Genomic DNA, 27,291 nt, shown 5'->3' with positions numbered 1-27,291 from the left:
TGGTGTGTGTGTGCGTCCGTGCGTGTGTGCGTGTGTGAATGTGCACATCCTCGGCCCCTCTGCATGCATCAAAGTGGTGTGTGTGTGCATGTGCACATGTGTGTGTATACACGTGTGTGTACATGTGGCCACGTGTTGATGAGCACATCGTCTGCCCCTCTGCATGCATCAGGGTGGGGTGTGTGTGTGTGTGTGTGTGTGTGTGTGTGTGTGTGTGTGTTTGGACATGCGCTGACGTCCACCTCGCCGTGCCTTCCCCAGGGGCACCCTTGGGACACATGTCATGTACAGAGTGCGCGTGCTGGACGCTCAGCCCTCCGGGCCCTCCCCGGCTTGAGAGGTGTGCCGTAGGGGATGCAGCCACAAGTCTGTGCTGGTCCAGCTGCCCCCATCTGGCCTCCCCCTGACAAGATGATCCCCCAGGACAAGTCATCAAACCATGAGGTGGGACAGGGCAGAGGGCCTGCACGCCACCTGGCTGGAATGACTGTGACCGCCACCCGCTTAAAGCCAGCAGGAGATGAGATAACCTCTTAAGCCACCTTTGAGCCCATGGCTCTGAATCCCAGAGGTGGATTAGCGCTGCTCTTAGCACCAAGTCTGAAAGCTGAAAGCTGTGTTCCCAGGGCGTGAAACTCCCGCGTGGGGACAGAGGGGAGGGAGGAAGGGGGCACAGAAGGGCTCGACCTCTGCTCCCTCCTTGAGTCTCTCAAAGAGAAACTAGGGTCTGCCAGCCCCACGCCGTCCTCATCAGCCTGTCCTCCTCCGTGTGCATCTGGAGGTACCCTGGAAAGATCAGGTCAGCAGCAGCCACTGGGAAAGATGGGGTACTGTTTCCTATATTTGGGAAACCCACCTGGACCCCTGTCCGCGGCACAGTCACGGGCTGCCCTCCCAGTGTCCCCTCCTGCGGGCCAGGAGCTGGAAGCCAGCAGCGCCATCTTCATCAGGGCCACGGCCCCAGCCCTGGGCCTCCTTGGTCTGACACGGCCTCACCTCCGCGTTCTCAGTGCATCCTCGCACATGAGGGAGGAGAGGAAGAGGAAGAAGCAAACAAAGAACAGGGTGGGGAACAAAGGTCCTCATCCTCTGCGTTTAGAGACGGGCAAGTGAGACGTGGGAGGCGACTGCCCAGCACTGCCCGGCTCTGGGCAGCTCGGAGATGGGACAGAGGGGCTGGCAGGCAGGCTCCCCGGGCCTGGGGCTGGGGCCGTGTCCCGAGCTGGTTTACAGGATGAGCTGGTGACGGTCCTGGACGCTCCACTGAGGGCTTCAGTTTCCCCTCCTGCACGTCGGCCAGAGAATCGACTCCGGGGCCTTGTTTTTCTCTGGTATCTGAGAGCAGCAAGATGTAGACAGACTTTCCTCAGGAAAGACGGCTTCAGCCAGCAACGAGGGAGTGGCGGTGTCACCGTTCGGAATCTAATAAAACCAGGCCATCTCCAGAGAAGATCTGGGACCACAGAGCCGCCGTGTGGACAGGAAGCTGGTTCGACGTGCAGGCCCTCACCCAGGCCACAGAATTGCAATCTGCAGCTAACAAGGTCCCCGGGGATCCGTGACCATTCAAGTGTGAGAAATACCGCTCTTGGGTGTGGTTCTCAAAGTGGTCCCCACCTCCACCCCCAGCATCACGTGGGAGCTTGTTAGAAATGCAGAGTCCCAGGCCCAGGACCCCCTGAATCTGCCCCTGATCAGGTCCCCAGGGGGCACTTGGGGGTGGGAAGCCCAGCTCCAGGGCGCCCTTGGCCGGCACACTGGCGGGCTCTGATTGCTCTGTCCCTCTGCTCTTTCCACCCGGCAGATCTGCGGAATGATTCTCACCTGCTGTTTGCACCGGAGAGTCCAGCTGCATTTATACTAACGGCCAACCTTGTCCCCATCCCACTGCCCCTCGCAAGTTCAGGGGCCCAAATCCCATCGGCCAGGCCTGCGACATCAGTATCAGCTGGCCTAGAAGCTCCCGGAAACAACCCCCACTCTGTGCCCAGCCCCTTGGGACCCACAAGTGCCTGAGACCATGGCTCCTGCAGCCCCCCGCCCGGGCCGGGGACCCTCAGCCCCCTCCCTGCACTTCTGTGGGCTCACCGCCAGAACCCCCAGGCCGGGGACGGAGCCTGCTGGGAGACCACAGCCAGAGCCTCTCCAGGCATGGGCTCCCGAGGACCGCAGGGGGCTGGGCTCAGGCTGTGCCCCCTCCCTGCTCCTGAACCCTGAACCAGGGCTAGAAACCTTGGCCCCTCTGCGATGCTTACGTTGGGCCCGTGACCCTCCCACCTGTGCTCAGCATCCTTCCTCGTGCCTCTGCTAGGTGTGCTTTTTCCCCCCCCGGCCCAGGAAATGCATCAGGTGGGCAGGTAGGGTTGGCTCTGCCCCCAGAAGACCTAGCCTTCTGCCCACCACCACACCTTCTCACCTGGAAAGGAGTGTCAGGTGTCCTGGTTCCTTCCTGCAGGGCCGGGGTTGGGCGGCACAGGCGGGGTGGAGCCGCCAGGGCCGGGAGCAGGGTCCTGCCTTGGGCCCCTCCCCCGGAGAGGTCCCCAAGCCCCGTCTCTAGCCATATGCCCCTCGGGGGTCTCCTGTCCATGGCTTGAATCTCAGGGTCACCGATGCCAGTTCATTAAAAGGGAGGCCAGCTTTCCAGCAATCCCAGATTGCACCAAAGCCAAAAAACATGGTGCTGCGATTATCTTTGCTGCCCTCCAACTTCCTGGGATTCGTGCATATAATCGAAAAATAACCATAAGCCCCAAGTTCTCTGCAGGGCTAGAGGCCAGGCTGATGTCACACTCTCCCGCCGGTACCGGGACCCCGGGCCACCTCACTCCAGAGTGGCAGCGTTTCTCCACGGGGACCAGTTCATTTGTCCCCGTCCCCAGATGCGGGGGGGGGGGGCACTTTTCACCCCAAAGCAAAGTGACTTCCATCGTAATTCAGAGAAGCTGGGGGACCCAGGTTGCCCAGTGTGAAGCCAGAAGGAAGTAAATGCTTCGTCTTTTGTGACAGAACGCGCTCGTTCTACTTCATTCACTCTTCTGTCTAGAAAACTTGCTTGAGGTGGGCGGGGCTGGGGTCCGTGGGAGCACCTGGGCCAGCTGGGCTTGGGTGGCCCCAAGACAGGGGTACGGGGTGGTGTGGGGGTCTGCAGGCTGGGCACGAGCTCCTCGCCTGGTGTGAACCCGACAGTCCCATTCACTATATGAGCCCTCCATCCACCAGGGATGTCCCTGGGGGGAACCCACCTTGCAGGGGAGTCCACAGCCCTGCCCTCCTCCTGTGTCACGCCCGCATCTTGGTCGAGATTATTCTCTGAACAACCACGGGGCCGCCCTCCGATGGCCTGGGTATCAGGCAGGGGCTGGACCCGGTCTAGGCACGTCTGAGCACATCTGTCTTGTTGGGCCGGCATGTCGGCTCACCTGCACCATCACCGTGAGCGTGAGTATGCACGCGTGTCCGCGCAAATGCTCAAGCGTGCCCGGGGGGCCGGCACACCTGCAGGCCCCTCCCCGCTGCACACAAGCAGCGCTGGGGGTGGTGGGCACTGCTGTCTACACAGGCTGGCAGTCAGCGGGGCCCCGGTCAGGTGGGTGGGCAGCACGAAACCTTTGCGAAGCTGTCCGCCTCGGTGCCCGCCGGCGGGCCCGTCGCCTGCCGCTCCGTGCCAGCTCTGAGGGCCGGGCTGTCAGGCTGCAGTGGCTGGGCTGCCGCGAGCTGGGCCCTGCTTCCCTCCGTCCCCCAGCTGAGAATGGACAGGCTGTCAGTGGGGGCACAGGAAGCCCCGCTCCCGCTCTCCCCCTGCATCCGTCACTGGCTGAAGATGACGCAGTGGCTGAAGATGGTGACACAGTGACTGACGGCCGGCAGGGGGGCCTGGGGGAGCCTCTGGGTCAGGCCAGGGGGTGAAGAGGGCGGTCAGTAAAGCACGAACCCAGCCCTGTCCGTCAGCAAGGTCCAGACTCTGTCCTTGCACTTTGTCGTCAGCCAGGCCAGCCGGAGCCAAGAGGGCTAATGGTCCCATTGGCGCCGTTTCACGAGGTGGGAACGGTTTCCACCAGACCCTTCAAAAGCTGTAAGTGTCCCTGAAAGTCCTTATCTGGTGTTTAGGGAACCCCAGGTTGGGGACCACAGATCAAATTTCACATGCTTTCCCTGAGTTGCCAACCAGTAAGTAAGAAGGCTGAGTCCTTTGGAACTGGGTCTGTTGACCCAGAGAAGATATCTATTGAGACTATATTGGCCCTGCAGGAATTCAGTGCGGGGAGAGGGAGGCAGAAGACCAGGAGCTTCCTGAGGCCATAGACCAGTGAGAGGGCCTCACCTGTCCACACGCTGGATCAGCCTTGCTGCAGACGCTGGGCGAGGCTGGTTCCCTGAGCTCTGCAGACACCCGGAGAAAAATCTCTGGGTGGCAGCAGGCTCTACCCACCAGACCCCCAGAGCACACTGGGGCCTGGCTACACCCTCTGCTCAGCATCAAGGGGCACTGAGGGCAGCTGGGCAGTGCTCAGGGGAGCCTCGAGAGGGAGAGCCCAGCAGCAGCGTCAACCGGAGAGCCTGGCCCGGGCACGCCCTGTGGAGGGTTGTTACCCTTTTTGTTAGTTTAAGAAGACACACTAGTCCGTCTCCATGGCTGCGTTACACTCAGCAAAAACCAGATGGCTAAATCAATAGCCTCCAATCTTTGCCGAACACTTTAAGAAGGAACCATTGCAATGCTAATACGTTTGTGTCCAAAATGACATTGACTTAATCTGACTTGTGTGGATTTGTTGAATGCTGCTACTGGACCAGCAGAGCAGAACAAGCCCCCCGGGGGAGGGGGGGGGAAGCTTGCCCACCGAGCCCGCACATCTCCTGAGCTCTATCCCTGCTCCATACTCCATCCAGCTCTGCCCCCCAGATCACTCTCTTCCAACTCCAGTTTTCAGCCAGGGGGATGCTCTTCCTTGGGGTCCCACCTCTTGTTTGGGGACTCCTGAGGCCCCAGATTCGACCAGTGTCTTGCCAAGCACCTACTCTGGTTCAGAACAAGCTGGATGTCTTCTTTTTTTTTTAAATTTATTTATTTTAATTTATTTATTTTTGGCTGTGTTGGGTCTTTGTTGCTGCGCGCAGGCTTTCTCTAGTTCTGGCGAGCGGGGGCTACTCTTTGTTGCAGTGCGTGGGCTTCTCATTGCAGTGGCTTCTCTTGTTGCAGAGCACGAACTCTAGGTGCGCGGGCTTCAGTAGTTGCAGCATGTGGGCTCAGTAGTTGTGGCTTGCAGGCTCAGTAGTTGTGGCTCGTGGGCTCTAGAACGCAGGCTCAGTAGTTGTGGCCCACGGGCTTAGCTGCTCCGTGGCATGTGGGATCTTCCCGAACCAGGGCTCGAACCCGTGTCCCCTGTATTGGCAGGTGGATTCTTAACCACTGCGCCACCAGGGAAGCCCTGGATGTTCCCCCATCCCGCTGGTAACTCCCTTCGTTCTCACGCTGTAGCCAGAGGCATGGCACGCAAGGGCAGAGCTGAGCCGGTCCCACGGGCTTCAAGCCTCTCAGCGGGCGCCCACTGCTCTTAGCTTGAAGTTCAAACTCACCCACCGGCTCACAGGCTGTGACCCCTGCCCAGCCAGGGCAGCTGCCTCTCACAGCACACCTGGCAGGAACCCAGCGCTCACAGTGCGGCCGGGATGCTCCAGGAGCAGACAGCACAGGGGCCAGGTGGCATCGCCGTGGGGCGCCCACGGGCTGGGGCAGGAGTAAGAGCAGGATGGGCAGGGGGAGCGGCCCCACCGGCGCTCCTCTGACTTGGTTGGTCCTCAGCAGATGACAGAGGGTCACCTGCCCTCGGCCCCAAGGTCCCCCGGTAACTGTCCTTGGGGAGGCTCCCAGGGACCCCACTCCACTGGACCTTCGAGAGGGTCGCCTCAGACTCCTCAGTCCTCAGCGAACCCCCGGGGGCTTCGGGGCACAGCAGCTGTGGGAAGGGGTGCCAAGGTGGGTGCTCAGGACAATTCGTGCCAGCCTGGCCTCCCCCTGAGGAGGGGGGCAGATCTCCACGTGTGGAGGGGCTCAGGGAGACCCCGTGCTGTACCTACCCTTCCTTCCCGCCCAGCCCGTCCACCCACCCCTCTCCTGTTCCTTGTCACTGTGACGATGACAGCAGAGGAAAACCCACAAGCCAGAACCCCAGCTGAGGGAGCTGGGAGCCTCCCGCTGCCGCTGGCCGGCAGATCAGGGCTCTCGCGGCTCCAATGCCGCCCTCCGTCCCCGCCGACCATCTCTTGCTGACGGGTGCCTCCTGCCCTCTGAAAGCCGTCCCAGGGCCACCCTCAGCAGGTGCGGCCCAGACCAAGTCACACGTGAGGTCCCTTCAGTCCTGGGAGAGACGCCAGGCCCACACGAACCCCAGGAACCTCGCAGGGACCGGGGAGAGGCTGTACCAAGCTGACAGCCCCGGCCCACTGGGGGCCTCTGAGAACTTGTTCCTGGCCCCGCCCTCACACGCTTACAGGACCCCAGGACTGGCCATCTGTGGCGGGTGGCGGACACCGAGGCGGGAGCTGGCCTCTCGCGCGGCCAGGCCGCCGGGACAGGCCCCTGACCCCAGAGACCCCTCCCCACCCAGCAGATCTGTAGCTGGGCCCGAGGAGGTGGGGAGAGGCCCTTGCTGTGGGCTGTGCGTGGACAAGGCAGGCTGGTCCCCATAGCAACACCTCGTGGAAAAGCCACAGTCGTGGCTCCGTGGACACAAACACCACAAGGACACGGGCTGCGTGTGCTTTTGACACGTTATCAGTTTTTATTTAAAAACATGCTAAAAACATGGCGTTCCGTAAGCCAGGACCAGGAGGAAGGAAGCGCACAGATACGGCATCGCAAGCAGAAAAGTGCATTGAAAACAGCACGCGTGCCCCCCCGCTCGGCCATGCTGCCCCAGCGGGCAGCGTGTGGGCACAAGCCCCAGGCCTGGCCCTCGAGGGGCCCGGTCAGCGTGGCGAGGCAAGGACACGGCCTGGACTTGGCCTCGTGGCGGCGGAGCGGGGGGATGGGAGAACAGGAACGCAAGAGGCCGGCCCTGAAGGGCTGAGGGGCGGGGGGACCTCAGGCACCCGGCTCCCGCTCCGTCCTGGCTGGGTCGCTGCTGTTAGCACCTCCACCAGCGGTGGGCAGGGGCCGGAGAGGCGAGACATCCTTTCCATCCACCTGGACCACTCTTCGGCCACCAAAGCAAGGACGGACGGCCATCTGGTCCAAGTGAAACCAGAACACCTGCACGAGGGCCTGGGGTGGGCCAGCAACCTTTCCAGGTGAGGGGCCACGACGCAGGCCCATGCTGGAGGGGAGAGAGGAGAGGGCCTCCAGCGGGGGAACAGGGGTCGGCACCTGCTGGGGTCCCCAAGGGCCGTGCTCAGCCCTGCTGGCTCACCTCCCTTGCGAGACGGCTGCAGAGAGAGGCCGAGTGGAGACAGGCACTCCCCTGACGTCTGCAGGACCTTGGCCTTGGGAGTCAACTCTGTAAACCGCCTGCATCAGACCCCACTGAGCTAACTGTGACCTTGGCAGGGGAGTCGCCAAGGAGGGGTTTCCCTCAGGTAGTGCTGCCCTCGAGAGCAGGGTCGGGAGAAACCGAGCAGGTGCTGGGCCCCATCACTGACGTCACACGGCGCGGTGGGGACCGCTCTGCACGGTGGGCCAAGCACAGGGTCAGGCGAGAAGGCAGTTTGGGGAACTGTGGACAAGGCTCTGTGGACAGACGGACGGGGCAGGGGCCGGAGGACGCCCCTTGAAGCCCCAGAAACACAAGATGCTAGCGAGGCCATACACCACCAAGGTGCTAGGCTTTCGCTGCTGATTTTAACAAAAATTTTACATTGCATTGATAGGCGTAACCCCCCCCAAGATAAACCCATTACGCAGCAGGGCCGCTGTGCCGCCCGAATGCTTGTTTGTGGAGGGTCCCTCGCGGCGGAATGGTGGTGCGTCCTCTCTGGCCTCTGCAGACCTGGGCTCCCGGGAAGGCAGGGCCAGAGGGCGGGGAAGGCCCGTCCCCTGTGGCCTCCACCCGCGGCCCTGCCCACGGGCTTTCCCATGAGCACCCCACTCCCGTCTCAGGAGGTGGTCTCTGCTCTGCCCAACCCACTGAGCGCACCCTACTCTCTGCCGCCCGCACCCAGAAGCTCGACTCCCGAGCACACCAAAAGCTCTGTACTGGTCCCAACCGTCTTGTACTTAAGGGAGAAGGGGGCTGCTGGCTGGGTGGCCAGGTCTCAGCTCTCGGAACAGACAGGTGGAGGCTGGGGAGGAGACAGGGCCCCCCAGGAGGTCAGGGCACCCATCCAACAGTGCAGAACAAAGGCAGCGCCCAGGTGAGGCCCACCTGGGGAAGCACCAGCTGGTGGGGAAACCTTTCCAATCTCAGCCCCATGGACTCTTGACTTATTTTTTTAACTGCACAACTTGCTTAGACCAGCATGAACCCTAGTCGGGGCACCCCGCGGCAGTCGGATGCCCCCCAACTGTCCATCTCCAGGCCCTGACTCAGGCTGCTCTGTCCTGGGGCGACCGTAACAGGATCCCGTCTGACCTCTCTTGGGTCTCGGTACTCTTCCTTGGGGTCGCAGAGGACGTGATCACCAGTCACCTCAGCATCGATGAACCCCAGGGAAGGAGATGAGGTCCTGGGACCCGGTGGACGTCTCTCCCTCCCTCCAGCAGGGAGTCAGCAGCTGAGCGACTCTGGCTGGAGCGACCACGGCTCCGCCTCCCCTCTGGTGGTCGTGGGTCCTCTGCCGCTGTCTGAGCAGCTCCTCGGAAGGACCGCTTCCCCTTCCAGAAGCAACGTGAGAGGGTAAGCAGCGTCTGAACTAGAGAGGTATTTGTCCAAGAGTTTCTAGCAGGAATGTCTGTGAAATAACGTGTTTGCAGAACCTGTCGCGGGAATGCCCGCAGGGGTGGAAGGGGAGCCTCCCGGGCCCACAGAGGGCAGGAGGGAGGAAGAAGGGAAAAGGAACTGCTCATCAGTGACGCATAAGGACCCACGACCGCTCGGCCTCGTTCCCAAGCAAAGCACCCGCAGCCCCCAGAGGACCCCCGGCCCAGGCCTCTCACGCGGCCTGGGCCTCGGCAAACGCTGCACCCTGCAGGCCTCGCCCCCGCACGGCCTCCTGCGCCTCCGTCTCCCCTGCCCCTCCCAGGCTCCCTGCTCCCCCACCCTCAGTGCATCCTGGCGAGAGCCTCCTGAGTGTGCACAGCGGCCTGTCCTGACAGAAACCGGGTGGACACGCCCTGTCCCTGCCTGTCCCCACCCTCAGAAAGAAAATCAAACCGTTACAGAAATCAACGCAGTAAAAAGTTATAAATCAGAAAGCTAACCCTAAACTTATCCAAGAGATAGTATTCCTGAATAATCGTAATCAGAGTAAAATAAAATAGAAAAGTTACACTGTAAGGTATAAAAAGCCTGGGCGAGATGTTTCCAGGGGCCCGGCCGGGAGACGGTCAGCCCCGCCCGCGTCCGCGCACCCGCTCTCCGGGTGGCCAGGGGCACCGGGGCCTCCGCCGCGCAGTCTCTCCACCGGGAGGGAGCCCTGCGCCTCCCGCCCCACGCCACGCGGGGACAAAGTGTCAGCAGAGGAAGGACAGGGCAGAAGCGCACTGGTGCCGGGGGGCTCCCAGAGCACACCGCCTGCCCACCCTGTCTTCTTTGGCAAATACACAGGCATCTGGGCACCCCGGCACCCCGAGGTCTCTGCACCTCCTCCTCCCTGGCCTCCGCCCGCCGATAAGGCTGCAGCGGGTGGCGGGGAAGCCAGGCCGGGGCGGCGGGTGCAGGGGTCAGCAGTCTGGAGGGTGCGGGCAGGTGACACAAGCTGAAGGCCTCTTCCCGGGCGCAGTGTCCGCGGGGCCGGGGCGTTCGGCCGGCCCGCTCAGGCGTCATATTTTTTCCCAGTCCGGTGGATGTGCTGGAAGAGGGTCATGGAGAAGGCCATGCCCAGAATCTGAAAGAAACAGGGAAGGCCTCAGATGGGGGCCACGGGCACCCAGAGCGTGTGAGGCAGCCCCCTGCAGGATGCAGATGCTGGCGGAGTGAGAACGATGCAGAAAAGGGGAGGCCGCACGTGGGGACCGCGGCCGCTCGGACTGTCCGTGCGGGATGTCACCGAGCTTCGAGGCCCAGAAACCTGCCGTTTCAGAGCGCCGCGGTGAGGGCAGGACCTGACCCTAAGTGGCAGCCGACGGGGAGCTGGGGGCATGGGGGTAGCGGCAGGACGTTGACAGCCCCCCGCCTCACTTCCGCGGGGTCCTGGGGTACATGGCGTGGCGTCTGACTGCTGCTCCGCTGGGAGGAAGTTACCACTCATCTGGGTCCCCTCGGCCCCCCAGTCCCGAGCGGAGCAGAATGTGCAGGAAGCCAGCCTGCGGCCTCCCGGGCACCAGCACTCGCCGCGAATCGCGCGGCCAAGGACACCGTACTTCCCGTGGCACTCACACTCAAGGTCTGCCCGTGACCTTGGAGACCGAGGGGCCCAGCCTGGCCCCGGCGTCCTGGTCCAGGCCGGGCTGCAGGCAGCCCCGAGCCGAGCCCCACTCTCGGCACCGGAGAGACCCTTGCTCCCATGAGCCCGTCTTCCGTCAGAGCCCTGAGCAGGGACAGTGGCTTGTCTGCTAAGCTTGGAGGCTCGCAGAGGACCAGACATGGTCCGGCCCGCGGGGTTTAGGGAAGAAAGGGGACCTCGTGCAGGAGCTCATCTCCCCGTGATGGACCAGTCAGGGTCAGGTGGTCACCAAGGGTAGGAGTTATACACAAGTGGGCAAGGGGGAGCCCATAATGCTCCCCCAGAAAGGCCGGGGGCTCCTGCTCTCACCACGTCAGCCTTCTCTTCAAGGAGGGAGCCGGGGGCCCCTGCAAGTCCCCCTCCGTCACCCACGCTGGGCCTTGCACAGCACGACCGCCCGCGAAACGTTGGCTGAGGGCAGCGAGCCCTTCCCGAGCGCCTCCCCCGTGCGACATGTGGGCTATTAAACTCACATAACGCTCAGAAGCGGCCCATGATCACGCCCACTACGCGGATGTGTAAACGAAGGCACAGCGGCTCAGCCACCTGCCAGGCCGCCCGTATCCCACGGGATGGGGTAGACCCCGCGGAGGCGCCTGTAGGCCTTGCTCACAGCTGACGCCTGAGGACTCACCGCCGTTCAGTTCAGTCACAGGGTAAACGTCCCCGTGCTGTGGGGACAGGCACGTCACAGGCAAACCCATGGCGGCTTCCTGCGGGCTCACACAGGCCCCGGGGGCGCAGCCCAGGCGGGGAGGGCCCCCGTCAGTCCTCTCTCCCTTGGGCTTTGGGGCTGGGCTGCGCGAGGCTGGACGGCCCCCTTACCTGCACGATCAGGATGCACATCCCCACCGTGCCGAGCACGTGTTTATTGTCATCAAACCACATCTTCACCTTCTCGTAGCAGCCCTGGGGAGCGAGGACCAGAGCTTCAGGCGCCGGCGTGACCCTCTCTGCGCCTCTGCCCCTGCCCCCGGCCCCGGTCCTCTTGCCTTCGAGCATCTCCCCCAGGGGATCCGCCTACAAGGCCCCGCCGCACAGCCCCAGACCCCATTCCCTCCGACCTCCGACGCCCCCAAATGTGGGCCCAGATCCCCCACTGCCCACCTGCCTTCTGGCTTCAGGCCTGTGCATCCCCGCCCGCCCCACATTAAGCCACCTCCTTGGTGGCCCGGGCCACCGTCCCCAGGCTGTCCACCGCACGGACCCCTGAGGTGGGGTGGGGTGCAGCCTCACCGTCCTCCACACGGGGGCGCTGCTGTTGCGCCCACAGCCCTGGGAGTTCTCCATGCAGCAGCGGTCGGGAACCGTGTTCTCCCCCAGCACCGGGTACCAGTCTGTGTAGTCGGTGACACCACAGCACCGCATCTGCAGGGGGAGGGGCCCAGGGTCAGACGGGCCACACCCGGCGTCCCCGTTGGGCTTCCCCTGTCACCCGGCCCCCAGGGGAGCTGCCGCGTGGAGTTCAGCCTTCTCGTCCCTTCTTTGGGCCTCAGCCGGGCCCAGGGGAGGAAGTGATCGCTCCTTCCTGGAGGCTGGATGGGGAGAAGGCAATGTCACCTGCCCTCTGAGCTGGGCGCTGGGCGCTGGGCAGGCCGCTCGGCCCTCCGCTCGCCCACCAGCCCCCTGGCTCTTGGCTCTGTGGACCGTCCCAAGCTGGCTGTAGCACCCTGCCCCCTCGCGCTGTGCTAACTCGTTTCCTCTTAGAACAGAACCTCTTGAGTCATGACAAGGGAGGCAACCCTGCTGCTAAAATAAGTTGTCGTTCGTGCCAAAGCTTCAGAAAGGAAGGGCTTGGACGAGGTGCCCTCTCTATCATCCGTCCTTCCCAGCTCCCTGGGCCCCGCAGCTGCAGGTCCTGCTTGCCGACCCCCTCACCCCTCTGCGGCTGCCACACGGTGTCTGACCCAGAAGGCCAGGGTGCCCAGCCGGGTCCCAGAGTCTGAGGCCAGGCCCCGCCCCCCCACCCAGCACGACCCCGCACCTCGGCCTGAATGATGTTCCAGGCGTTCTTAAGCCCCACGTTGTTCTCCGAGTTGTACAGCAGCAGGCCTTCCTTCAGGTCCTTCCTGGCGTTCTCATTCACCTGACAGGTGAGGGCAGACTCAGTCGGGCGAGAGCAGGAGGCCGCCCCGCTCCCCAGCTCTCCCAGGTCGGCCAGGACAGCTGGCCACAGCTCTCCCGGGCGGGGAGGCCCGCGGGGGGCCGGGCGGTGACCCTGGAGAGCCGAGCTCTTCGGGCCAGAGCTGTGACACGGAGGCGGGGACAGCCCAAGCCCCTCAGCTGCCCTGGTCCCAGGACCAGCCCCGCACAGGCCACCTGCCTCCAGGCCACGACACCCCCCAAGGCTGCCCCTGTCGGGACACACCCTGGGAACGCAAGGTGCGGATCAGCCGTCCCGAGCGTGGGCCACCTCTGCTGTGTCTGTGAAGTTGGAAAATAGCCTCTATCTCTGGGATCGTGAGAGCTAAAGGAAAGGACTCCCATAAAGAGCTGAGAACAAGGCTGGCCCGCGGGGATCTCGCAGTATTATTCGTGCCTCCTTTTCAGAGATGCAAAGGAACTACTGTTACAAATCCTAAGAGTGCCTCTCCCTCTCAGCGTGGCCCGGGCGCCTCCTTCAAGACCCAAGGAGAAGATGGTAACACGGTTCTGGGTACAACGCACCCAAAGGGCCCACCGAGCCCAAAGCCCGCGCTTGGCCAATCGTTCCTGGCGGTCCCAGAAGAAGTTCCCCAACTTTGCAGGGAACCGTCCAGCCTGGCGGGGTCGCCAGGGGTCCCTGCTCCACCCTCCTGAACCCCCGGGGCAGCCTGGGAGCAGCTGTCTGTCCCCAAAGGTCTCTGGAATCACAGCTGCCTCCACTGTGAGCCCTACGCACTGTCACCTGGAAGCTTCCCCTGTGTTACCGATAGGTTACGCTCCTATCACCCAGCCCAGGCACCTAGTGAGCTCTGCATCCCTTCCCCACAACTGTGTTTGAATACTCCCAGTGACGGGGAGCTCACTGCCAGAGGCCGTCCGTGGCATCCCGTGGTCATTGGAGGACTCCACTTCCTAAGACTACACTAGGTAATGAGCCCCCACCAAAACCTCTCCTCCAGGCCCTTCTTAGCTCTCCTCTCCTCACAAGTATGAACTGTCACTGCTTTTCCTCCGGCTTCCCAGACCCAACCCCAGGGGCAAGGAAGTTCCATACGCCCCCTCCCCTCCTGGAAGGCTTACCTTGTCCGTGTAGACAAAGAAGAGGATAATTAAGATCAGCTCCGCCAGGAGGGTGATCAACAAGACGATGAAAAACTGCAAACAGAAGGTGCAGGCGTGGGCACGTGGCAGCGGTCCCGGCCGGGGACGGGGTGCAAACGGGGTGGCCGGGGACAGGTAACACCTAGACAGGACTTCCCAGGTACGGGAGAGGCCACGGCTCCTGAGGACTCCCAGATGGGGAGGGCAGGGAGAGGAGGCAGACACCAGTCAAGGAGTGGGAGGGGCGCCTAGGGCAGGGGCAGCCAATCATGAGGAAGAGGGGTGGGGTCAGGCAAAGACCATTCTAGGAGCTACTTCTCCGGGCTCAGGGGCTCAGATGCAGGGCGATCCAGCGTTCGGAGGGCTGGGGAGTCTGGGGCCCAACTTACACTCAGAAGGAGGCACCTGTTCTCCTTGACGGCGCCCAGGCAGCCGAGGAAGCCCGTCACCATGACGACGGTGCCTATGGCAATGACGAGGTTGGCTGCAGACAGCGATGGGAAGCTGGGGGAGAAGGTGGCAAAATTGCCTTGGGACACGGAGAGCCAAATGCCCACTCCAAGCAGTCCACAGCCACAGAGCTGGAGAGAAAGGGAAGCCTGTTAGCCCAGCACTACTCTGGTATCCGTCTCCACAAGACTCACAGGACTGCGTGTCCCTCCACTGCCCCCACTTCCCCCGGCCCCAACCGTGAGACACGGACAGGGTGCAGCTGGGTGGTGTGACCTGCACGAAGCCCCCAGCCTCTCCGCGTCAAACGGGATGGAACTAGCTTCTCGAAGCTCAGAGGGTCACGTCAATAAGGACAAATTAAACAAGGCGCAGGGAAAGCACGTAACAAGTACGGAAGGTCCTAGCCGCACGTGCGTGGCCATGGGGGTCCCACTCAGCAGAGGAGGGCCTGGCGCTCCGGAAGGAGGCGGGGAGGGGCCACATGGTCATGGAAGCAAGTGAGGAGTTTGGGAGGGAACCGCCGAGCCAGTTTCTCAGAGCCAGACCCTGCGGTGACTGGGTCCCGCTGCCCTGACCGGAAGGGCCACCTGTCCATGGTCCTCAGGAGCTGGAAGAACAAATTTCACGCATATGGAAACAGGAAGGGGCTCCCTGGCCTGGCTGAGGGGCTGGCCAACGTGCAGGGCATGGGTCCGCCATGACCTCACCATCCATCCCAGGGAGCAGCAGCCGCCCCGGCTGGAACCCACTCCGCTCCACGGCACCCCTGGGGCTGCGATGCCCGCGGCTGCAGTTTCCCACTCCCCGGGCCGCAGGTCTCCACAGCAGCCTTGTTTCACACTCCATAAGCTGACACCCCCCCGCTCCCTCCAGGGGCTCAAGGATGTCTGCGGGGTCTCGGGAGCTAGTCAGTCGGCCGACAGGTATTTACCGAGAACCTACAGCACAGAGGAGCCACAGCCACGTTAGGGACCTGCCTTCCCAGGGCCTCGGCTCGGACCAGACGGGAGCCAGGGGAGGGCAGCATCCACCCCAGGCCGTATGCACGGGGGCCAAGTAAGTGGTGCAGAGTTCAGGTGGCAGGGGGAGGGGGCAGCCCCTCAGGCACGTGCACGGGGCAGGTGGGGAATGAGACACTACCACTCCCCTCTGGACCGTTGTGGGACTTGGAAAGAAAGAAGGCCCGTGAAGAGGGTGACCAGGGCCGGGCGCCGGCCTCCGGGAGACAGGTCCCGAGCCGGGCGCCATGCTGCGGCCCCCAGGATGCAAGCCCGTCTCTGCTCTCGAGCTGCCCCCACTCCGGGGAGCGGACATGCGGCAGCGAGGGCCAGGCGGCCACACGCAGGCGGACAGCGGGAAGGCCGGGCACCGGCAGAGGCTGCCCAGGAGATGACTTCCTCTCTCATCTGCTCCACGAACCGGAATGGAGCTCCTAAAGCCGGGCCCTGCTCTAAGCACGGGGCAACGGTGGCAACGGCGCCGGCAGAGACCCGCCCTGGGGACGAGGGGACACACTAGCAAGCACACGGCAGGCTTCCAGGTGCTGCGAAGAGAAACCGTCAGGATGAGAGGGAGTGCGGGGGCAGGGGCAGGAAAGGCCCCTCGGGAAGGTGGCACTTGAGGAGGAACCCACAAGAGGGGAAGTAAATAAGCACGCAAATAAGCGGGGGAAGAATGTTCTAGAGGAAACAGCAGTGCAAAGCCCTGGGTGGGGGAAGCCTGGCCAGCCGGGGACCAGAGGTGACAGAGTGACAGTGGTGGGGGACCGGCGGGTGGGAGCTCGCAGGCATCGGGAACGAAAATGGTGGTGTTCTTGATGGGATGGGAAGCCCGGGAGCAGGACAGGGACGTGATCTGCGGTTTCAGCAGGTCACTCTGGCTGCTGTGTGGAGAATAGGGCATCGGAGGGCAAAGTGCGATGGGCGAGCCATCAGGACGCCACTGCCGTGACCAGGGGACCAGGCGGGGCTGGAGGGACCTCCAGCGGGAGGCTGTGCAGGAGTGCCGAGAGACATTCCAACTCGAGATGTATTTGGAAGGGCTTGCTCGGCTTCGACGCATGAGTAGGATTTTGATAAATGAGGAGACGGAAAGGCAGTCCAGACGGGGCATGCCGAAAGAAGCGGGGCTATTCCCGCGCGGCACTAAACCGGAGACAGCTCCCAGGGCTGCAGATGGAGCCGGCCGAGCGGAGCAGCTGCTGGGGCCCCACGCCGTGGACAGCCGCCCTCGCCCCGTGCCCTGCGGCAGCCCCGCTGGAACGGGGCCGAGTCCGCGGTGTGGGCACACCAGGCCCAGAGCGGCCCCCCACGCAACGGGGCATCCACCCAGCTCAGCCAGGGACTGGGTGCCACCCACACCCGCAGCCACCAGGTGGCGCCCCAAGCCGGGTCAGAGGTCTGGGTTTGCAGGGAGGCTCAGAGACATCCAACCTGTCACTGACTCTGCTCAATCCGGTCATTTTCTGTGCTGCCGGCTCTATTTTTCTTTCATTAATCACACCATGGAAATTCATGCTCTCCATGCTGAAGATTTATGGCTCTAAAAGCCCGACCCTGGAATGAAAAAGAGGAGACCCCGGGCTTCCCTGGTGGTGCAGTGGTTGAGGGTCCGCCTGCCGATGCAGGGGACACGGGTTCGTGCCCCGGTCCGGGAGGATCCCACATGCCGCGGAGCGGCTGGGCCCGTGAGCCATGGCCGCTGAGCCTGCACGTCCGGAGCCTGTGCTCCGCAACGGGAGAGGCCACAAGAGTGAGAGGCCCGCGTACCGCAAAAAGAAAAGAAAAAGAGGAGACCCTGCTGCTGCCAGGTCACTTGCTACAGGCTAGGTCGCTCGCTACAGGTAGGGAGCCTGGCCTTGGGACCCTGGAGCCGCAGGACGCCCTCCCACCCTGCGCTGGAGACACCAGGCCCCTCGGGACCATCCCTGGCCCGGGAAAGTCCTCAGGGTACTCGCACCACTTTATATAAGGGACCTTAGCATCCACGGATACCAAGGGCCGACTGTCCGGCTCCCTCCCAATAGCGGTTCCCACCAGGAGTGGGCCCGGGGGGGTCCCCTTGTGCCTCGTGGACAGGGGCCCCCACGTGGGAAACCCCAACAGCTCAGAACCTCCAGGAGCCAGTCACCTCGGTGACTTCAGGCCCCCCAACCTCTGACCTGCTGTGCCAGCTCCCCACAGCCCGCCGGGGAGGACGAGCTGCTCCCTACACCTCTGCTTCCCTCTCATTTCTTGTCTGAGGTCACCCTGCCCCGGGTAAGTCTCAGGTAAGGCCTGCTGCGGACAGCAGGGCAGCCTCCACCGGCAGCCTGGACCCAAGTCCCGCACCTTCCTCTCAGAGCCACACACGCGTCCCCGTCCCCAAAAGGCCACTGCTGAATGAATGAGGCCCTGCAGGCAACGAGAGGCTCTGCTCACCCCACATCCTCGGCCTCCTGCTGAGAGGGAGGGACCCTCTGCTCCCGTCTCTGACCCCAAACCAGCAGAGCCCCCAGACCCTAAGTTCACAGACTAGGACATCACACTGCCAGGCCCAGCCCGGGACCTGGCTGCCCGGCATTTGACACAGAGCCCCGGCGCCACCCCCACTGAGCCCCGACGGGTGAGAGGCGCCAGGCCGCTGCCTCAGCCCCAAGCCCAGGTCCCGGCCACGCACCCCTGCCTTCCTCTGGCCTCCGTTTTTCAGCCCAGCCTGCAAAGACCTGCCTGAATCCTTTCCCTAAAATGCCTCCTTCGTTACGCTGCTCCCGTGTGACCCTAAGGTTCTTTCCCTCTCTGCGGCCCAAAGCCCTTTAAGATGTGGCATCCGGACTAGAGAATCTCCCAGCCTGAGACACGCTGTTCTCACCCCGGTCCGGTGGTCCCACCAGAGCAACTTTACTCCCAGGGGACATCCGGCAATGTCGAGTCTTTTTTGTTGTCACAGCTTGGGGCGAGGGTGCTACTGGCACCTGAGTGGGCAGAGGCCAGGGACGCTGCTAACTGCCCTACAGGGCACAGGGCAGCCCTCACTCAACAAAGAGACATCTGGCCCCAAATGCCAATAGAGATTGAGAACCGCTGCCCTAGCCCCCTGCCCAAGCCAGGTGTCCACCCCCCAGCTACCAACTCACAGAGAAGACAGACACCCGAGGAAGAATTGGTGTGTCCCTCCAGCGTGGGGTGCGTCCTAGCTCTGAGAGGGACACGCACGGGAGGACAGTGCTGGTGAGGGCCGGAGAGGGGCTGATGTCTGCGGGGGGGCAATGGCAGCAGACAGGGTTTGTTGGGCGGGAGGGCAAGAGGACAGGAAGCCACCTCTGAAGCCACAGAAGGGGCAGGGAGGGCGAGGGAGGGATGGGAGGGACAGGGGGAAACCACCCCACACCGGGGCGGGCGGGGGCGCCCGGCACAGGAAGGAGGCGGGGCCTGCAGGGGCACAGCCAGAGCTCAGCGCTGGAGAGCTCAGCTGGTGGCATTCGGGGACACTGGCTTCCCAAAGCAGAGGGTTGTCTCAGACACAACCAGCTAGATTCAAGCCCCCCGGCAGGAAGAAACCCCGGGGCGAGGCGGGGTGACTCAAGCACCAGGACCCAGCCAACTGACCGACCCAAAGGCACCAGCCACCCTGCTGCGGTCCGGCACTCCTCTCTAAGCAGAGGCAGGCCCAGGGGCCACCCTGACCACCGAGCCTCCCTGCCCCTTGCCCCTCCCCCAACCAAGGGCACTTCCAAGTATTTTCCACTCGGGCTCCAAATGAACCCCCATCCAAAGGTGAGCAAACCCTTGGCATCTGTCCGTTCCCTGCTCTCTACAGGGACCAGGACCTGGTCTGTATTGTCCGTTACTAAATCCCCAGGGCCTAGAACAGCGCCTCCCCTTGGCAATGCCCATGGGTCTCCCTCCTCCAGGCTCTCTCTTCAGAAGGGAGAAGGTGCGGGACCCTTCAGGGTCTCAGCATCTTCCTCAACACCCTGGGCCCATCCAACAGATGCACAGCGTGCAGACTGAGGCCCGCAGGCTGTGGCCTCATTTATCAAGTCTGCTGTAATTAGCCAATACCCCATGGCCTTTCCCCGTCTTCAGCTGCAACCACACTGATCTGTGGTTTTAATGCATGCTCCTGCCATGTGTCCTTATGTATTTTTCACACAGCACCCCAGTTCTCCGGGAGGGAAACCATAACCTCCCCTGAACAAACCTCCCCCCTGAGCTTCCTCCCTCACTTGCTTAGAGCCAAAGGGCAGCCACTGCCTGTGTCCCCCACAGCTGCCACCATCTCCCCAACGTGTAGGGAGGCCCTCCCTGGGGTGACCTCCTGTGCCAGGGCTGGACATCCCTACCTGGCCCTCTGTGTAGACGCACTGCCCATCTCCACAGAAACACCAATGCTCCCAGGCCAGGTTCACGTCTCAGCCCCCTCTCTACCACCGTGGGGCCCAGAACATGCCTGGATACTGCAGAAATATTTGTTCCATGGATGGATGGATGGAGGGATGGGTGGAGAGAAGGATGGAGGGAGGGAGGGAGGGATGGAGGGAGGGAGGGATGCATGGATGGATGGAGGGAGGGATGCATGGATGGATGGAGGGATGGAGAGATGGAGGGAGGGATGGATGGAGGGAGGGATGGAGAGATGGAGGGAGGGATGGATGGAGGGAGGGATGGATGGAGAGATGGAGTGAGGGATGGAGGGAGGGAGGGATGGAGGGAGGGAGAGAGGGAGGGAGGGAGGGGTGGGAGGGGTTGGGAACAGGACCATAGCCAGACACACAAACCCACCTGAAAAAGAAGGCCCCCTTTGCACCCTCTTCACCACCCCCGTGCCAAGTTCCCCCGCAGCTCCCCTATAGCCCCTGTTTGCCTGTTTAAGTCGCCTTCTCTAGCTGCCCCATCCCCTCAGAGCTCAGCACACCCTCTGGCTACTCTCATCCCGGAGGCCTCTGTGTCTCTGCAGCGCCCCTGCCCCCCACGCTCTCTTTGTTTTGCGGGAGCCCCTCAAATCCTTGGCCTCAGCATGCCCCCGTGTTCTCTGTGAGTCAGGGCCAAGTGCAACGTTTAACAGCATTTAATAAATTAGTGGATGTGGAGAATAAAACAGCAAACAGAAACGACTATAATTTCACAGCCAGTGCGCTGGCTGGTAACGATCCTGCCTGGCCCTGGGAGAAGCCGGCTGCTAGGAACTTCATCACGCAGAGAAGGGGGAAAGGTGTCAGCGCGAGGACTGAGGGGGCGGCTCCTCTTGGCGGGGAGGTGGGCTGCAGCTCATTCAATGTCACGGCCATAAAGGGAGATGGGGGCCTCCAGACAGAGCTTCCAATTCCACACAGAAGGGACAACGTCACAGGGACACCTTTGCCAAAGCCACCCGGAGACAGAAGGACCAGGGCACGGAAAGGGGTGGGCGCCCGTGAGAGGGCTCCTCTGTGCCTGGCCCCAGGGGTCCAGCCTCCGCTTGAGCACCCCGGGGTCCCGGTGCTCACCTGCCAATAACACACTCTGTTCCTTTTTTGCACAGCTCTAATTGGTCAAGAATTCTTCCTTATGAACTCAGGAATCCGCTTCCCCAGGGCTAACGTGCGTCAGTCCTAGTTTTGCCCGCGAAGCCCACCGAGATCCAGTGTGGCAGGACCTGAGGTTCTTGAAGGCCTGTATCTAACAAAATCCTTTCCCAACCTTCTCCTGGCCTATAAAAGGGCTTTTAGGGCTCTCACCTCTGAGTCACCCTCCACTACCAAAAGTTAGGTTCCAGCTCCAGAGGGACCAGTGCAGAGTGCAAGACACCACTCTCCCCTCCCACACTCTGAGCTCTATACCTCTAGTAATCCAGCCTGTGCCGCCCCTGGCTGGGCTGGGAGCCACAGCACAGGTGTGGTTCACACTGAGTTTGCACGTGACTCAAAGCCAAACAGCATGGTTCCTCGGCCATTCTATTTTTAACCCCACACTTTCTCTCTCAAAGCCTCCAATTTCTTCACAACTTCACAGCCTCCAATATCACCAGGTTGCAGAGGTGATAGGGAGATCACACCCATATTTCGGAGCCGAATTTTCCTCTGAATACACACGACATAAAGCATTTGCGTATCTAAAACCCAGTCACATTTTGATTATTGCAGAATGTGGTTATTTGTCTATCTAAGATGGTTCTAGGGGAGAGCGTTTAAATGCGGCCAAACTTTGGGGATGCTGTATTTGGGAGCTGTTGAGTCTCCGACGTTCACAAAGCTCTTAAGTTACACGCTTCCCGAGCCCACTTCTCTCCAGCGAGCTTTGCAGGGACATCGGGAACATGGGAACCACGCCCCCAATTCACTGGCATACCCCATCGGTTGAGAGGGGCTCCTGCTACGATACCTCTTGCTATCGAAGACTCTTAAAAGTGCTGGGGATGAAAGAGCTGAGACGGGGGGAGACCCCTCTTGAGACCCTGAGGCCAGCCCTTCCTCCCTCCAGTCAGTTAGGGTCCTGGGTAGGGGTAAATGCAGGTACCGCAGCCTTGGCCCCAAGCTGGCTGCACAAAGGGCCTGGCATCCTCTGACCCCACTGGAGGCAAGGGAGGAGACTGGCTTTGCTGAAGCACTGCCCACCTGTTTGGGCTTCCTGGCCTGGCCTCAGTACGGAGGGCACCTGCCCTGCCTAGGGGCTCACACCAGCCAAGGCACCTGTGGGACTGCAGGGTGGCAAGCCCTGTGTCTGTCCCTGGGCCTCAAAGGCCAGGGCAGGGGTGCCAACAGCAGGCCCAGTCTCCACGACAGCTGATGCCCAGGGAGCAAAGGGCAAGGACTAGAACTGGGGAAGGGGGTCTACCTTGGGCTCTCCCAACACGGCCCCCTTAAAACTCTGGACTTCCACACTGTTCCTGTCTGGGAGGAAGGCTTGCAGGGCAACAGGGCTCACCTCCCCTACCTGCACCTGCGCCCCAGTTCCCAGGCCATCTGGGCTCCTCAAATCGGACAGCGGGGCCCAAATCGACCTTCTGGGGTGCCAGCCACGGCACCTCAGTCTCGGACTGGCCACAGGCCTGCTCACTCGGTGGGGAGATGGAAAGAAAAGGAGGTGGGAAGCAGCTCAGAGCCCCCAAGGGGGCCCAAGGAACAGGGCCAGATGGACCACAGGTTGATGTGTGGTCAGGACGCCAAGGAGCAGCGGGTGCTACAAAGCCCCTGCCAGCCTTGTAAAGGGGGCGTGACCACTCATCAGTCTGTCCACACTGACCCAGGCTAAGTGGCGGCCCTTCCAGGGCGGGCCCACCAGGCTGGCAGAGCTGCACGTGCTTCCTGTTCAAGCGGGGGGGGGGGGGGGGGGGGTGGCTGCAGGGCAGAAGGGACACGAGGGGAGCATTGTAACCCAGGGTTCCCAAGCTCGCCCCACGAGGATGGAGCCCCTGGATGGCGGGGTTCTGCTCCCCTCGGGAGAGCACACAGCTGTGTTCCACCCCTGCTCTATAAAGGAGAGGAGATGGGCTAAAACAGCAGGGGGCAGGCTCGGGAAGAGCTTCTCAGATGGAGGAGACAGTCGGTTGTCCCGGCTCCACTGGACGCTTCTGTTCCCTGAGCCAGTGGGAGGATTGCCCTTCGCTGGGAGAGTCGGGGAAGGTGACCCCAAACTCCAGAACTTGTCAGCACTCAACAGGACACAGCTTGGCGCATCGGGCCACCCAAGACCAGCAACTCTTGGGCAGGTGCTAGTGCAAGAATGGATGCCCTGTGCTGGGGCAGGGGTGTGCACGGAGCCCTCATCACCTGCGCCCCAAGCGCCACGGCTCTGGAGCCGGGAAGGAGCCACGGGGAGACAGCCTGGGCCACAGCAAGAGGCACTGTCTGAACTCCCAAGGTCACGGTAAGCTGGGAGGGAAAAGCGCCAAGGACTCAGAATACTTGTCAGAGGAGTCTGGAGAAAGGATTTTCCCACCACAGGCGTATTTTTTCCCTTCCTGCATTTGTTTTACTTTGTGCCTCTGGGGAGAAAGGCACTCTTGACGGCATCGAAGCACAGAATAAAACATGAAGCTGGGGCTGCCTTGGGAGTCAGGGATGGGTTTCAGAAACCTGTCTTCAAGGTTCATGTTGAAACTGGGGCCACCTGGGCTTCCCTGAGAAAGCAGAACCGTCCACAGCCTGCTCTCTGGACATGGAGCCCCAGGGGACAGTAATGGTCCAGCCGCCTTTCTGGGACGTCTCTCCGCTGAAAGACCGAGGGAGAAAAAACACCTCCCCAGCACTCGGGGACACAGAGGATGGATAGGCTTATGCCTGCCGAGCCCTTTGTGTTCCTCGGAATATAAATATGGTACAAGGTACTGTGCTATTATTCAGACTCCTTGGAAAATGCAGGGGATACCTTGAATTCACATCACATCTTTCTGGCAAAGAGCTCAAATGATCTGGGAGACTATAACTCACCTTGCAGAATGGGGAGGGGGTGGGGATCATTCTCCCTGTTTGAGGAAAGGTGTCCCCAGCCCCCCTAGAGAGGAAGAAGAGTCACGCCATGAAAATACGTCCACTTCTGGGTGCCTCTCATTCGTCAGGGCTGCCTCCATTCAGCCTGTCACAGAACGGAGGCCCTTTCATAATGTAAAGGGCACAGTCTTCCCTGGCTTGAGCTCAGCAAATAACACTCCCTGATTACATGTGTAGATATTGGGAAGGATCGTGGTGGACAACCAGCTCCAGCTCTGGCCCCAGGACAGCCGCCCACACACACTTCGGCTGTAAGCCTCGGACGCAGCCGACACGATTGGTCCTCTCTCCAGGGATGCTCTGCTCAGAGCCGGATTGTTTATACTGCCAGCCGGGAGCCGTGTCCACCCACGTCGGGATTTGACATTTCTGACATGTTCTGTGGGGGACACGGGCTGGTTAAGTTCAGGTTCCTCTGCCAGAGATGGTCTCTGCACCAACTTCACGTGTCAGCCTGAGACCCCCTCCTCGCCCCGGCCCTGGGCCGACGCTGTCATCTGGCAGAACAGGAGGCCCTGGCCCGCCTTCTACTCCTTGATGTGCCCACTGCCATCAGGTCACTCGCTGAAAGCAGCCAGGCCACGGCCTGGCAGGCGAGCGCGCCCAAGGTCACGGAGCTCATTCAGGGAGGAGCTTCACGCCCTGTCCTCACCCACCCGGCACCTTCCCTGTCTTCACTACCCCCCCGAAGCCGTGTTGCCAGGGACCCCAACCATGTGCCCGTGGTTCTGAGTGCTTGGCCGCACCTGCCTCACTTAATCCTCCCAACCCAATGGTGGGGACAGGGGGAGGTCATTCGTCCTCCCGTCCTACACCTGGAAGGGTGAGGGCACAGAGAGGTTAGGTGGTGAAGGAACCCAGGAAATCTGCCTCTGGAAACCATGTTCTGACCCACCAGACCCCACTGCTTAGACCTAGGGCGTCCCAAATACATCAGAAAGGAGTCCCTGGACATGTCCATGCTTGGAGAGGGGAAGGCCAGCCGCTGCGTACAGCGTGCCTGGGACCCACCTGTAGACTAAGAGGGTGGGGAAAAATGCAGGGATGGTGACAGTGATGGTGGTGACAAGGGTGGTGACGATGACAATGATGATACTGAGAACACGGATGAGGAAGCTAGCATCTCCTGACCGCTGATCCACGCCAGGAACTGTGTCAACCCCTTTCCACAAAAACCAGACAAGGTATCTACAAACAGTAAAAGCTGGAGAGGGTGTGGAGAAAAGGGAACCCTCCTACTGTGGGTGGGAATGTAAGTCAGTACAGCCACTATGGAGAACAGTATGGAGGTCCCTTAAAAAACTAAAAACAGAACTACCATATGACCCAGCAATCCACTCCTGGGCATATACCCTGAGAAAACCATAATTCAAAAAGAGTCATGTACCACAATGTTCATTGCAGCTCTATTTACAATAGCCAGGACATGGAAGCAACGTAAGTGTCCATCAACAGATGAATGGATAAAGAAGATGTGGCACATATATACAATGGAATATTACTCAGCCATAAAAAGGAATGAAATAGTGCCATTTGCAGAGACGTGGATAGACCCAGAGACTGTCATACAGAGTGAAGTAAGTCAGAAAGAGAAAAACAAATATCGTATAATATCGCTTATATGTGGAATCTAGAAAAATGGTACAGATGAACTTATTTGCAAAGCAGAAATAGAGACACAGATGTAGAGAACAAACTTATGGATACTAAGGTGGGATAAACTGGGAGATTGGGATTGATATATACACACTACTGATACTATGTATAAAATAGATAACTAATGAGAACCTACTGTAGAGCACAGGGAACTCCACTCAGTGCTCTGTGTGACCTAAATGGGAAGGAAATCTAAAAACATATATATACTCGTATAACTGATTCACTTTGCTGTACAGTAGAAACTCACACAACATTGTAAAGCAACTATACTACAATAAAAAATTTTTTAATAATTTAAAAAAAACAGACAAGGTAGTTCCTACTGTTTCCCCCAACTTTGCAAATGAGAAAACCAAGGATCAGAGGTTAAGTATCTCATCTGAGCTGGATTTTAATCCAGTCTGATGCGACTCCAATCCTTTGACTGAAGCCTCTGTATGCCTCAGACAAACAAACAAACAAACAAAAACCCCAAACTTCATTTTATTAACATTCTCCACTGTAGCCCAGTTTGAGTCAAGGGAGGCGGGGAGAAGTGCAGGGGTCCGGGACACACCCCAGCAGGCGCAGCTGGAAGGAGCGGCAGGTGGTCTGTCCTGCGTGCCGGCTGGGCGGGTAGAGGCGAGGACCAATCATTAGGGGTGCCCCCCGCAGGGAGGGGTGCACGCAGTGCACATGTGTTGGGGGCAGACGTCCAGCCAACCTGCACTGCCCACTTTGCTGATTTCACCAGAGTTGCGAAAATTGTTGGCCATACCTCTGCATGAAGAAGCAAGAAGGAACAAAATAAATACTCTGGGGCTCGGTGGACCTTCTTACTGTGCCTCTATTTCCACAACCAGAGGAGCTGGTGGAAACGATTCCCCGCCCTCCCACCCCCGTGCTGCGTTCTTCTGGAGGGGGCTTTCACACGCGCCACTCCACACGCTCCCCACAGACCCCTGGACTCACTACCCCACGTTACAGATGAGGCCGCTGCAGCTCGCGGGGGCCCAGGCCCCATCTTTCGAAGGCCCGTCCCCGCCCGGCGTGGTCAGCAGCCTCATGGGGACATCCACTTCTGACCCACCAGGAAACGGAGCTTCAGAGGAACGCTCAGAAGTGACTCGGAGAACTTCCTGTCTTTAGAAAGGAGCGACAGGGAGGCCTGATCCCCACTCCTGACGCCCCTCAGCCCAGTCCCTCCGCAGGGGCCTCAGTACCTGCCCTGAGCCGGGCACCCTGCTGACCACGGCCACCCAGGAGCAGGACACCCAGCTGGACCAGCAAGACCAGCCAGACAGGCAGCCACGACGCGGAAGAGCACAGGGCCAGTGGGAGGTCTGGGTCGGGGCTACAGACGGCTCTGGCCTTGGTTCAAGTTCACGGAGCCCTCATGTACCAGCGGGGGGGCGGGAATCTCAGAAAACGACTTTCCAGGGCTTGTTTTTTAAATGGGGAATTCATGGTTCCTACCACACAGAGCTGCAGTTGGGACTGAAGGAGACGCACGAAAATGAACTTCCCAGCGTAGCGCCTTTACAAAGCTATAAACGAGGGTCATTATTAGTACTTATGGCCTGCGGTCCTCATTCATCCTGACTGCTAAGACGCGGCAGAGCGGCTGTTGGCCAGGGTTCCCGCCGAGGCGGCAGCCCCCAGCCCCGCGGGGCCCCCCCACCCCTCCAGGCCGCCGCAGTCAGGCCAGATGCGCAGTCAGGCCAGATGCGCGTCCCTCACTCTGCCGCCCCACCCTCCCTTCCCCAGCCACCCATCTCTGGGAGGCAGCTCGCTTTCCCGATTGGCGAGCATGCTTTCTTTTGGCAGGGAGCTGCTGCCGTCTGTGCTCTGGACCGTAAAACAAGTTTTCATCAATAAATTAAGATAAGCGGAAAGCCAGCTCGAGAGGAGGTGGGCCGAGGCAGGCAGGCGGCGGCGGGCGGGAAGTGGCTCTGTGACCCAGAAGG

The 27,291-nt window shown here is 61.0% G+C and overlaps 2 protein-coding genes across 4 annotated transcripts in view; one reads left to right on the top strand and one right to left on the bottom strand.

Moving 5' to 3' along the window:
- TSPAN11 (tetraspanin 11) overlaps nt 1–3,021 on the top strand; it is a 64,529-nt gene extending 61,508 nt beyond the window's left edge. The window contains exon 9 of the mRNA XM_027093339.1: nt 1,805–3,021. Coding sequence (XP_026949140.1) covers nt 1,805–1,864 — 60 coding nt within the window. The 3' untranslated portion in view covers nt 1,865–3,021. The remainder of the gene's footprint in view (nt 1–1,804) is intronic.
- A 6,298-nt stretch (nt 3,022–9,319) lies between these two features.
- The window catches only part of TSPAN9 (tetraspanin 9), a 180,168-nt gene continuing 162,196 nt past the window's right edge, over nt 9,320–27,291 (bottom strand). For all 3 annotated transcript variants that reach the window (XM_027093127.1, XM_027093126.1, XM_027093125.1), the window contains 6 exons: nt 14,175–14,366; nt 13,765–13,839; nt 12,524–12,625; nt 11,776–11,907; nt 11,365–11,448; nt 9,320–9,981 (listed from right to left, as the gene is read on the bottom strand). In XM_027093127.1, coding sequence (XP_026948928.1) covers nt 9,910–9,981; nt 11,365–11,448; nt 11,776–11,907; nt 12,524–12,625; nt 13,765–13,839; nt 14,175–14,366 — 657 coding nt within the window. In that variant the 3' untranslated portion in view covers nt 9,320–9,909. The remainder of the gene's footprint in view (nt 9,982–11,364; nt 11,449–11,775; nt 11,908–12,523; nt 12,626–13,764; nt 13,840–14,174; nt 14,367–27,291) is intronic.

Source organism: Aethalodelphis obliquidens, unplaced genomic scaffold, assembly GCF_003676395.1.
Source record: "Aethalodelphis obliquidens isolate GAN/ISIS:26980383/991018 unplaced genomic scaffold, ASM367639v1 scaffold83, whole genome shotgun sequence".
Taxonomy (NCBI): domain Eukaryota; kingdom Metazoa; phylum Chordata; class Mammalia; order Artiodactyla; family Delphinidae; genus Aethalodelphis; species Aethalodelphis obliquidens.
This window is presented reverse-complemented; position numbering and strand designations above follow the sequence as displayed.